Source organism: Echiichthys vipera, assembly GCF_963691815.1.
Source record: "Echiichthys vipera genome assembly, chromosome: 19".
In the NCBI taxonomy this organism is placed as follows: domain Eukaryota; kingdom Metazoa; phylum Chordata; class Actinopteri; order Perciformes; family Trachinidae; genus Echiichthys; species Echiichthys vipera.
The window spans coordinates 19,579,441-19,592,737 of record NC_139844.1 but is presented as its reverse complement, the minus strand read 5'-3'; the positions used below and the strand labels follow the sequence as shown (position 1 = coordinate 19,592,737).

General features: G+C 42.0%; 1 protein-coding gene across 3 annotated transcripts; it reads right to left on the bottom strand.

Annotated features, from left to right (window-relative positions):
- Positions 1-949: 949 nt before the first annotated feature.
- Positions 950-11,833, bottom strand: gpatch2 (G patch domain containing 2). 3 transcript variants are annotated; one of them, XR_014593651.1, is made up of 11 exons: positions 11,696-11,833; positions 10,500-10,743; positions 9,470-10,020; positions 8,770-8,834; positions 8,143-8,340; positions 7,159-7,270; positions 5,992-6,031; positions 4,696-4,760; positions 4,389-4,477; positions 2,215-2,764; positions 950-1,140 (listed from the first exon to the last, which is right to left on the bottom strand). XR_014593651.1 is itself a non-coding variant. In XM_083934607.1 (10 exons), the coding sequence occupies exons 1-10, from the start codon at positions 11,743-11,745 to the stop codon at positions 2,598-2,600; spliced, it is 1,581 nt and encodes a 526-aa protein (XP_083790733.1). In that variant the 5' UTR covers positions 11,746-11,833; the 3' UTR covers positions 950-2,597. The 3 variants fall into 3 exon arrangements, 2 of the variants coding, with proteins under 2 accessions (XP_083790733.1, XP_083790734.1); XM_083934607.1 differs by having other exon boundaries at positions 950-2,764; XM_083934608.1 differs by having other exon boundaries at positions 950-2,764; positions 9,473-10,020.
- Between the last annotated feature and the right edge of the window lie 1,464 nt (positions 11,834-13,297).

The window sequence follows — 13,297 nt, the reverse complement described above, 5'->3', positions numbered from 1 at the left end:
GATTCTGGTCTTAGTTGCAAAAATGTCACCTTTACTTTTATTTGTAAATGATATGATGTATTGTAAATTGTGTTGCCTATTTCTATTCTATAGATTTTGTTCTTGTGTTGTTTGTAACTATGTGTTGTAACTGTGCTGCTCCCTGTCTTGGCCAGGGTTCCCTTGGAAAAGCCATTCAATTCATTGGGTTTCTCCTGGTTAAATAAAAGTTATAATAATAACAATATTAAAAGTTTTTGTTGAAGTGCCTTGGTTAATTAAAAAACATGTAAGTACAGCAGCGGTATAGCCTCAGCGGATATTCTATCTAATTCTGAACAATAAAAAATAACATTTCAGGATAAATCACAAATTTTAATTGTGATCTTCTGAGTTCATCAATATTGGCCAATAAGAAACAAGACAAGAGGAAAAAGCCTTGGCTGCACCCAAAAGTACAAGAGCCTCAGAAGCTCCAAAATAAACACATTTGTTTAATTTGTGCATGAGCTAAAGTGTGGTTTTACAGGGGACTATTACTTGACCAGGATAGCTGTGGTTGGTTTAAATCTCCCTGATGACGGGTGGGATTGATAACAGTCTCTGAGTTTAATCAAAGACTGTATAAAAAAAATGGATGTAGCCGCTGTCAACTTGATCCAATCGTCCTCGCCGACGGGAGTCACCATCTTGTCAGACTTTGACTCCGCCTCATTCCCTTTTACCAAAAAAGGGCATGTATGTGACGTCTGGTGGAGGGAGATACGGCCATCTGGCTGACGTATACCTTGGAGAAGTGAGGGCCAAGGGCTAACTGTCACTCAAGAGGCCGTGCCCCTAACTATTCATAAACTTTAACCTTCAATAAAATAAAAACTAGCCTGGTACAAAAAAAGACACACCCTCCTCAGTGTTGGAGGAGAAGATTTTGACCTACACATACAGACTAGAATGTTTTTTGTACCAGGCCTTAAACAGGTTTAATTATGCTGTGAAAACAGCCTCTTTAACATGGGGGTCAATGAGAAACTGCTCTACTTTGCAAACTTCTCCTAGTGGACACTCAGAGAACTGCAGTTTTTGGATCAACCAGGAAGTCGCTGTGGTGGGGGGTTGAGTTTAATGCTTGTTTTTCTCTCACTGACATGTCAGGGCCCAGGCCTCAATGGTTACAACAAGTAGAGGAAACAAACATTGTTACAGTACAACTTCTGGCACATTTTCTTTTTTTTTTAATCTTAATTTGACTTTCTAGATCTTAATCTCTCTACCTGCATTTAATATGTATTCAGAACAATCTATGGATGAAGGTAGGCTATATTACCCAGTATACTCTAAATAAACACAAGAAACAATATCACAGTTCAGTAAATGACAATGGGTCTAAAATTAATTAAAACATTGTATTTAGTAGCTCCCTCTATTATACTTAAAGAACCTGCGCAGTCACACAGGTGTTTTCACTTCCGCCTGATTAGACCTCAACCACAGAGAAAAGCTCCAATCAGGCTAATCTAAGTAAAAACCCCTGTGAAACAAAACATATGTAGGACCTTTGTGTATTATGACAGCAATATTCCTTCATTTCCTTCAACATTTGAAAACATTGAAAAGAGCTACAGTTATTAATTCTCTCTCTTTCTCTGGCATTTTCAAGCTTGTGCAGAGACAATGAAATGCTTTTAACCCGACAATCATATAGCCATTTGGTCGTAAACTGCATGTGAAGTCACCGAGTATGGCTATGGTAGGCTAGCGTCTGCGGTACAAACGTGTCAGGATAAAATACCTAAACCTTCGTAAAATAGGACAGTTGTAGGCAAGACTTTACTTCACATGTTTTCTTAGTAAAAAATCAGCAGAACCTGCAGCAGCCACAGCTGCACATGCATACATCGTGATGCTAAATGAAGAGGAAATTGGGTTTCATTTGTCTTTTTTTTTGTTTCTTTTTGGATGGATAAAATTATTCTGATGAATTAATGAACAATAAAATAGATGGTTAAAAAAAGGATCCAGATATTCCAACAGGCATCCATACAGTGTACCCCTTACTTCATTAACTTAAATAGGAACCCGAAATGAATCTCGAGGTATGGTCTGTTCAAATAGTCTTTGATTCCAAAATTCTTGTGCAATATCAGACAAAACCATTTTATCGTTGATTGACTAACCGATACCACTGATTGAAAACTAACCACGCTCATCATTGGCTCAGTATACGGTCATCATTACCCCAGGTTTGAGGCATATGAGGTAACAGGGCTGAGGGCAGCATGCCAGCTTAACACAGTAACTGTGAGATGTCGATGTCGTTCATTTTCTCCAACATGGAGGTTCTTGAGAGGACATGTTTGCGTGTTCTCCTGCTCAGTTTCATTCACTTTCACGTGTCATATCTGTGTGGATATCCCAGGCTTCTTGCAGTTTCCCCAATATGGGAAAGTTTCTGAAGCCTCATTCCTTCCCTTCTTATGACTCACATGCCTGGATTATTCTGGACCGTTATTAATCTTTCATCACCGCGTGCAGCACTTCATCTCCCTCACTCCTTGTAGCTCTTGGGGCAGTGTTGTCCCTGTCTGCTTCGGCTTCAGGATCCAGAAACCAGGTGGTGTTCAGTTGAAACCTAGACCTGTCCCTTTGGGTCTCTGTGTGGCCCGGATGGGCTCAGTGATGCCCCTGCCCTCTGGACCCAGGCCCATCCCCGGGTTCCATCCCATGCTCTGTAACATGCGGCTCCCCATGTTTGAGTCAGGGATGGGAGGGGCGTTCTCTCCGACCACTGAAACGAGAGGTCACAGGTTAGAAAAGATGGAGATTTGAACAGCTGGTGTGTAAGTGTACATATCTATAATATGACTCCAACGTGAGGATTTGCTGATGTGGTCTTTTACGTCGTCTTTTACTTGAGGACCAGTGTTTTAGGTTTCTCCCTGCTCTAACACACCTGAGTCTAAAGATTATTAAAACCCTGACAAGCTTCAGCTGCTTGATGACAAGCAGAGCATTAGACTCAGGTGTGTTAGAACAGATATATATATATATATATATATATATATTATCTATATAGATAGATAGATATACACACACACATACAGATATATACACACATACATCAGAACATCTCTATCTGGTACTGCCTATATATAAAGTGGCACTGAAAGATCTCCAGTGACGACATCAATCCATTAAAATTGTTAAGCTCCTCTAAACACATCTGATACATCTAAGAATAATGAATTAATAGTATCATGTAATCAAATTAGTTACACTTCCAATCCTGTAAAGGAAAGTACATGTCTGTCTCAAAACAGACTAGTCGTCTTGCCCTGGCCTTTCCTGGAAGTTCACGGCCGTGTCTCAGATGCTGACCCATTACCCTTCTAATCCCTTCGTGATTTGTATGAGGAACAGAGCAAAGCTGCACGCTCATTTACACACAGGTTGGTTGAAAGTCCCAGGTGGGTTAAAGCCAAACTGTCAGGAAGGAAACTGTCATGACGTGAATTTGGTATGCCCTTGCTGCAACCCTGCTGTGAGGTTGGCACTTGCTCTTCCTGAGCACAGCAGCCGTGTCTGGACTGAGTATCAAATGTGCTTGGTATTTTCAAGTGCAAAGTTTTGCTAATTGTGTCGCTTTGGACATTAAAAAACTCTGAAAATGTGAAATATACACGGGCCTGCTGCCAAAGTGTCGCTGAGACTTTCACACATCTCCAAGTGGTATATATTGTATATGGCTGGTGATGGTACATTAAATTGTATGTTGGGTCAGGGGATAAATAGAGGAAGGGAACTCACAAACTACATCTTGTAGTGTCTTTATACGGTCGTGCATTGTAAATACAATTCTGTTGTCACTGTCTAAATTATAATCAAAATGGTACATTATGAGAGTCTGATCTAACAGTATGAGGCTTTGCTACTTTCCTCCTCCACAAAGCATCAACTTGCCCGGAGGTAAAGAGACTGGTTTGGGGGAGGGGGTGATGCCAGTGTTACTGGCTAAGAGCTAATCCAGTATCTCTGCTCTGACAGCATGACTAGCCAGCTGACTCTTGTCCAACAAAGCTTAGGAGGAAAGGGGGTTAAGAGCTAAAGCAGAGTTTAATAATGAGAGAGGAGGAAAAAGGGAGCAATATGAAGGATGAAGGGCTCCCTTTTCTCAATTCATTCTTTTAAAAATGCGTAGTGAAATGCTCATTTTTCATCCCAGTCCCTTGTGTTTACATAAGTGTATGTGCGAGACAGAAGGCAAAAGGAAAGCAGGCTGCTGAACATACTGAGCTCAACCAAGAGGGGGAGGAAAACAGGCGAGAAAAGGAGAGCCAAAAATACAACAAAAGGGGCAGTTGGTAAAAAGTGCCAGATGGTGTGCTAGGTGTAGCTAGGTCTGCATCCAATACCTGAGGGGGCGGCGGAACCGAGGGGGGCTGCTTTTCGCCTCCGCTTGACATCCCCTGTACACAGAGAGCCGAGGTGCCCGCTGGTCTGTCTGCAAAATCAGCCAAGCAGGACAAAAATATGGGAGCATTCGTTTTAGCTCAAATAACACTGTGGAAAGTATTCTTTTTCAATTTGAAAAAATGCCATTAAACATTGCGAAACCAATGTCGATGAGACTGCCGCAGAGACCAAAGCAGGTATGAAAAGAAATGAGTCGGACTGCTGGTCATAAATCACTGGTGTTTTAGGTTAAACTCTTTTTCTCACCTGCTGGCTGTTTTCACTGAACAGCTTCTCCGATGCCCTCTGTCTGACCGTGGGTCCCAGTGCAACTGCAGAGGCAGTGAGGGAAAGAAAAATTAAAAGTTAAATGTTAAGCAGTTAGCAAGACATCCTTGAAATAACACATTGATAGTAATGCTAGTGATTTTAAAGGCAGGGTCACACCAAGCCGAAGGTCGCCCGTTGCTTCAAGTTGGGCTGATGGCGAGCGACAGTCAACCTAGTTTTTGCGTTTTGTCCCGCACCATTGGCACTAGACGGCACTCGTCAGCTGTTTTTCAGCCAATTATGCACAATGAATTGGTGGAGGGGCCGTCGGAGCCCATCTGTGAGAGAAACTGCTCTGATTGGCAGATCCGTCAGTGCACCGAGAGAAATGTAAGTGAAGAAAATAAACAAATGGCTAAAGTCAAAAGGATGTGAGATCGAAACCAAACTTGTTATATTAGGTACTTGTTATTCTCAATCAATTATCATTGATTGTTAATTGTTCACTCGCGCACGGTAAATAAAATTTGTTCTTTTATCATCAGGTTGTATTGTTAATGTGCTACCTGGCTAACTAGTGTCTTGAGCCATCCTGTCGGTCTTCCAGATCCCTTTTTGAATGGCGAACGTTGGTATGGAGAGTTATTTCCTCTCACACAGACGCAGAATATTTGTGCTAGTTGGCAGTCGGCTATAGTGTTGTCTGGTCTTGTTTTGGACGAGACACAGCGGGCAACGTGAGGCGGAGCAGCAGTCGACCTTCAACGCCACTAGTTCTTTGAAGTCTGCTTGGTGTGTCCGCGCCTTAAAGTTCCCGTAAAAAGTGAGATTTCCAGGACTTTTTTTAAAATCTAAAGTAGGTTGCGATGCTGTATAAATACTGTGATCAAAATGCGCAATCCACAGAGAAATACACACAGCCTGTATACAGAAACTGTGCCTTTAAACAAGCTATCACCTGCAGTGACAGTACACATAAGCCGAGAGCGCACATGCAGAACAGCTGCAAATGCTGACCACTCAGAGCACACCGGGCAACCAGAGCGATTCAGACGGAGGGTGAATACAGGTATATTCCCATAGACGCTACGAGAAATATAATTTTCTGAACATTAAAGCATGTAAAAATGTTCTGGTAGAAACCCCGAAAAACAAATAGGAACCTGAGAATAAGCATAATACGGGGCCTTTAACACCAAGCACATACGCATGTCATTTTAATAGATCAAAATCTAAGCTTTGTATTTAAGAGGGAATTAAATAAATGAAATTAAGTAAAGAAACATGGCTCACCTGCCCGTGTTCTCTCCTCGAGCCAGAGCTAAACCAAGGCCTGTTGGAGATATAAAAGTGTAATTAAGGCCCTCAAATACCCATCAAGGCAGCGTTCCAGAGACAGACACCGAACTGCTATTAATCATCATGTCTTGCCATAAGTGAACTGTTGGCCCTTGTCCATCACAGACACTTATACAGAACCTTTTTAGACTTTAACTTGGAACCCTTACTTGCATTTGGACTGCAGGAGCTTAGTTACAGTTTAATACTTTTAATTGATTTGGGACAAATATGGAACGAGTAACATGAGAGAGCGTGTCCAAACTTTTGACTGGTACTGTATGCGATAAATTTAGATTCATTAATAACAAATCATGTAGGGCTGAAACAATTACTCAAAAATTCGGCCGCGATGATTCGTTTAATTCCTATCTCGTGCGTTACGCGGCCTGTTCAGAGCAGGGATCATTGTTCCACACACACCGTTTTTGCAGATGCACACCACTACATCCAGAATAGGCAGAGAATAAGTTTTAGGATCATTTCACACTTTAAAAAAAGCCAAAAAGGTGCAATGTGTCCACTGCAAGCTAGAACGGTTATACCATAACAGCACGACTTCAATGATTGAGGGTCTGAGCCTGAAAGCAGCCGGTTGTTAACACCACTTCACAGAGCGCCGCTGTTCCAGTTTAAGGAGGGCGGTTGCCGTAGTTACGGGACAAACAGGAAGGTAATGCGTAACATTAGCTGTCCTCGTGTATGCCTCCATGTTTAGTTTTTCATGAATGTTAAACATAAGGTCACCTACCTGATCAGTCTTTATAGTTTTATTTTAGGAAATGTGTCAGTCTCATTTTGTATGTTGCTTCAGAATCAGAAATACTTTAGTAATCTCTCCCTCTCTCTCCCTCCCTCTCTCTCTCAAACAAAACACACACCCCCCAGACTTAATATATTGTTTTGCAAAATAACACAAATGATAATATATTTATATATATTTATTTGTAATACATTTTTAATAAATGGAATAATCGGTAGAATACTCGATAACAAAATGATTTGACAGCTGCAGCCCTAAAATCATGTAATTAATTGAATGTTTTTTTTATCATTTGACAGTCCTAAAAAAACATGTAACAGTCACAAGTTCACAGCAATTTGAAAAAGACAGGGACTCACTCATGGGAGTCCTGGGTCTGTCTGCCCAGTCTGTCGTTAAAGCCTTGGCTGGAGCTGCCTGCCTGAGACGCCTGCGGGTTTCCATGGAGACGACTCAGCCGGGCCTGGAAAGCTGACAAACATAGTACGAGTTTGTCAGAGATAAAACTCAGGACATGATTATTGATATTAAAAGATTAGTTGATCATTTTAGAAGGGGAATTAAAGGGGTATTTTTCAACCAGGATTGAGTGAGAGCGCTGCAGCCTGGCCCCCATGATCTGGGCTGCGGTGTAATCAAACTGGGGCAACTACGCACCGTCAGTGCACATCTAATAAAAGTGCTTGACAGGCTTAGATTGTTGTTATAAGTGTCTCACTAGTGATTTAGTTGTTGCCATTAGTCACTTGTACAGACACACATGGGGAAATAGGATTCAGGTTGAAAATACCAAAAATCCCCTTTAACATTTAAGTGATGGATGGCAGACCTTTGGTATATCAGTAATTATATCAGGCATTACTCCAACTGGCACACAATAAAGTGACCACTAAGGATGAATTGTATTATGTGAGGTATCAGGATATTTATATAAAGAATAATGTATTGTATGTATAATTTGTATGTAGATTAATTTTTCTATGTAATACTGCTTACTAAAACTATAGGAAGAAAATGTTATTAATATATTAATGTGTATATATATATATATATAATTATATATTTGTTTTATTCCCTCTATTTACTATACCTGTATAACACCACTTTAAAGCATGCTGTTGGGCATTGCCTTGATTTGTGTTTGCCTCCTACTGGTCATGAGTGAGACTGCAACAACAGCAACCACATAGTATAATGTATTAGACTGTATCTAAATACACTCCTATTATCTACAGTTTATTTCCAAAATTGGGAAGCGCCACCTTCAAAATAGGTTTATTAGGGTGTGTCCGAGTTTCTAAATAAGTAGACCGCTGTGTACGCCTGGTATGTTTCCAGCCTACCTCTCTGGGCTCCAGGGGTCATGAGGGGAAAGGATCCAGTGAGGATGCTGTTGAAGACCGGGTCAGCTAGGTCCAGCTCCTCTGACCCCGTGTCCCTCTCCCACCAAGGAACCACTCCTGCTATCGCACATGCACCTCCGGGGGCCGAAACGGAGCCTGGCTCACCCTCGTAGAACCAGTCGCTCTGCTCATCGTCAGCTGGAAGAGAGGGGGAAAGAGGCAGAAAGTGTGACCCTGGGTTTGTGAGAACTGCCACAGATGTATTAATTGTGTCAGTCCACGTTTGTATACTTTCAACGCTGTCTGTTAGTACAACATTGTTTACAGGAGTTGTAAAGGACTGATAGAGGGAGTTCTACTATGGCTACACCTGTATGACACTACCTGATCTGACAAAAAAAAGGGTAGGAAATTCTGAAAAGCTTGCCCACCCAAGTGTTCAGTCTCATCTACAGGCACAAAAATAAAAACAGTCTTAACAATGATTGTCAGGCCAAACACAGACCCCATCAGCACTTTATCTTGGGAATTAGGTCCATGGTTTCACATTTAGAAAAATACCTATACAGTGTATATCTAATGTAGGTTAGGTTTGACCAAATATCTAAAACATATCTGAGTATTTACCTTGCCTCCCCTCATCATTGGTGTAGAGGCCTCCGTCACTGCTGTTACTGACACTGCTGGTCTCGCTGAAAAAAGAAAGAGTGGGAAAGGGGAAATTAAAAAAATACACACACTGTAGTGTATTTGATACCAGCACCAATAAAAAGTCCTTCTACGAACTGTGTTGCAAACTAGTTATAAATGCTATGATGCATGCAGCCGATAACGGTTTTCAGTTTGTCCATGTATATTGTATCTGTCATCATCAAATAATTTAATAAATAAACAAAATGAGTTTTGGTATTAACAAAATGCTACTTTTTTGATACGTTAGAAATGTTTTCCTACATGCAATTTGTGCCTATAAATATATGAAGCCAGGGTTTTTACCTTCATCTTAACACAAGCATCAGTAAAGGACATCTCACTTTAAAAATAATAGTCTGAAATTGGCAAAATCTATAATAAGGAACTTTCTAACCAAATAATAAGTACATTGTGATTAAATAAACTATGCCAGCTTCTGACATTTGACTGTTATTGATGATTGCAACAGAAACATTTGTGTCTAAACAAAAAAGTGTTGATGTTTGATACTCGACTCTACACAGAACATAGTTCTTCCTTACCTGTTTGCCTCATAAATACAGTACACAGAAGCAGAGATAGAGGAGGTGCAACTTCTGGAGACACGGTGCATTAAAAAGGTCAAAACACTAACCACCTGTCACTCATATCCTCATCCGAGCCTTTCTGTTCCTCCAACTCCATCTTATCCTTGGACCCATCCGTTGGAGAAGAAATGGGGTCCTCACTCTCCACCACCACCCCTTCATCTGCGGCCTCCATTCCCAGCCTGTGGAGAGCCAGTTTCCTCTTCTTTACCCTGTTCTTCCCTTCCCCTGGCCCTATCGGTCCACCTCCACAGAGCTCCATGGCACCCCTGCCTTCACTAGGACCCAGTCTATGCAGTCTGGCGCCAGCACGTGCTTTGGGGACAGGTGGGGGCCCTAGCATCGTGGTGGAGGGGGGTTCTGGTTCTGCAGGTGGGTCCACAGCCATACGTTTGACCTTCCGTCTCCGTCTAAGACTGCGAGTTCCCTCTGCCGACCCCAGGACACTCAAGTCGTCCGGCCAAATTGGCCGCTTGCTTCTTCCTGTGTCAGCTGTCAGGAGGGTGCGTCGTTTGGGGCCAAGTTGTTCATCCGAGTCACTGTTGTCACGGGCATGGCTGTTGGCAGCAGAGACTCCTCCTGTGCTGGCGCGGTAGTCCTGCAACAAACGTCATAGCACATATCAGAGAGTGATTCTGGTGCTAAATTAAGAAACACGTGGATGTTACAGAGTCAGGTTCCATCAAGAGCACCAATGATGACATCCTTTTTTTTCAAGTTCTCCCATTTTTTGGCGCTCCTCAGAAGAACAGGATGAGCACAACAACAACAACATTTCTGGACGTCTTAAATATTTTGCTATGTGACCTTTCGGTTGGTTTCAGAATCAGATATACTTTAATAATCCCAGGGGGGGGGGGGGATCGATTGCATTCCTAATGTCTTCTTTATCCATTTTGAGTCAGTTCAGAAAAGGTATGAGGACATCCTTACCATACAACTAACTTGTCTGACAAGGGGAAACTTTCATTTTTAAAATCCCAGGGGGAACTTGTTTAAAATTGTTTGTTAAAACTGTTCACTAAACAGTCCTGCGTGAAGAACACACCTGTCCTCCATCCACTCAGCCCATCCTACCTTGTGTTCTTCCACACTGGACTCTGAGCCCTCACTGAGGTGGCCTGTCTCCCAAGGAGGGTGCGGGTTGTCGGAGCGTCGCTTTCTGCCCCTCCGCTTCCGAGCCTGCCTCTTCAGCAGACAGCCCACGGCAAGCGCATGGTCTCCCCCATCACCAAAACCACCACGCGCTGCTTGCTCAGAGCTCTCCTCCAGTGCTGACACCAGGTCATGGACCAGCTCGTCCATCGTCCGGTGAAAGTGCCTGAGGTGGAGGGAAAGACAGGGGATACCATTTCACACATTTTGTCACAAGCCTGAAATCTTATATCCATCAAGCTTTATTACTTTTTGTCCTTTACCGCCCACTTTAACTCTACTAACTGTTGCTGATGCTTTTGTTATTTGCACCCTTTCAAACATGAACATTTCCCCACTGTGGGACTAATAAAGGATTATCTTATTTTACAGGTATTTAAGAATGCAACTTGTGTTTTATTTGAGCCATCAGCAGTATGTGCAAGACAGCTATGGGTGTTGGTGGGATACTGAATGACACAGCAGGCCGTAAATACGTATCTGTATGTAGGAATGATTTACTGTTTGTCACTGGGGGAGGAAGCGACAGGCAAGTAACGTTAACGTCAATTAGCTCAATGTTAACTGTAGAGACGGCTAACTGATGTCAACAACGTTAGACACGGGTAGCTATGAAACTCGCGTTAGCCACAAAGCGGATTATTCGCATTTTACATATTTTTCATCTCTTTTCGTCGAGCAAAGTTCAACGCAACACCCGCTACATAATACTTACGTTGATAAATGTTCGGAGGTCTGATTTAAGAGCGGGCGGTGTCGTGTGCAAACATGACAGTACTCTCCTTTAGTTAGTTAGCTGTTTTGGTTGTTATTAGCGCCATGAGCTAACGTTTTCTTGCTAGCTGGCTAGCTCGAGTCAACTACAGCAAACGTCCAATTAACACTACAGCTAATTAACTAACTACAGTAAAGAGCCAAGACTTTAAACTGAATAGTTATCGTTTTAACGACTGTCGCCGGAAAATAATCGACGAAGAAGAAACTCTTCGATATTTCGCTAAGCTTTGCTGCTAGCCAGTTAGCATATGTAGCTTTAGCTCTCTTAGCTGGCTGATTCACGAGAGTTGAAGTGGACGTGAACAATATGTTACGTCTCACTGGTTTCAAACACCACCTACCAGCCGGTTCCCGCTTTGCCGATGGTTTTTAGATTAGCTGCACGGAACATTAAAGCCCCCAAATGCCGGATACCTTTAGCCGGAAACTACGGGCAAACATTTGCACACTGCAGACACCATCCTGACATAAAAGCTAACGATGAGCTCTCTGGATCAATATGCGACAAGAGGAGCACACGGAGAGCAGCGAGAGGTGTTTGAGTTGCCTTCAACTGCTGCAGGAAAAAAACAGAAATTGGCGTTGTCACATGAGAGCCAAATCATTTTTGTTTGTGAATCCTGTTGGTTCTTGTGCCAACATTGTGACAATTTGAATACATTTGACATGTGAATATATTATGATTTTTATTATTGTTGTTATTATTATCATTGTTTTAATAACAATTGCGTTTTTCAATTTTGTTTTATTATTATTTGCATGCATATCCTACAAACCTTTTATTTGTAGGATATGCACACACACACACACACACACATACACTTTTTTTTTCTTTTTATAACACTATGTGCCACACCAAGTTACCAATCTTCAGCCAGCAAATTGTACTAGGCTACTTTACAGACCTTAATGTCATGCTTTCATCAATAGACAATACAATGGGAGTTATGTGCATCTACACCCAATCAGTCCACATAAATACAGTACATTATATTTCACTGGAGTTGTATTTTATATGATTTCATGTGAGAAATGCATTGATTGATGCAATCTTGCCAAATCTTTACTGAACTTAGCAAACCTAAACTGAGCAAAATCATCCTATATAGACTCTGAGTTGTTACAGAGAAGATAGTACATCTTTTGAATTTGACCAAATTAACCAACAAAGTCCTCCTGACCTTATCCCAAACACGTACTGTAAGTGTAGAGGCCTTTTCTTTTTTTTAGTTGATGACTGTGGACCATTGTTTTTCATAGGATATGTGACTTAGAGGATGCATTTGGTTGCTGGACACAACCTACCAGTAAGTAGTGATTTTAGAAACCAAAGTTTAAATGTAGCAAGTAAATGCAACTCTAGGCCCTTATTTAACTTAAATCTCCCCGTGTATTTACCCTTTAAAACCACTGGATGGCAGTGTAGACTTCTATTGAAAACTCCACGCAGTAGAGATGGGGGCCATGGTTGCAAGCAGCCAGCTGTCCTAAAGAAATATAAACCAAAGGTCACAAGTTCAAGCACACTAGAGGCAACAGTGTCAAATGCGGTCACAAGAAGAGTCACCAGGGAGACTTGGACTTCTTCACTGCATGCGACAGGTGTTCTGATCTTGGCTGAATGTCTGGGACGGCGGCACCGGGGTCCGCATGGGGTCAATAACAACAACAGGTGTCACAGTCGTTGTGTTAACTGATGAGAAATTGACACATTTAGAAACTATTAGGCATGCTTTGAAGGTGGGAGCTCTGTGCTAAGGTAATTTGTCGTATGACTGGTTTGTGACTGTGTGAGTGTCCACTTAAACTAACATTCTGACAAACAATCCTAACAGGTGTCCCCCCCCACTCCCCTCCTCAAATGGCCGATAAGTCAGAGGGTCTGGTGGACGATGACCACTCCAGGACTGTCTCAGGTTTCTGACCAGGGGGCCCAGGTAAAT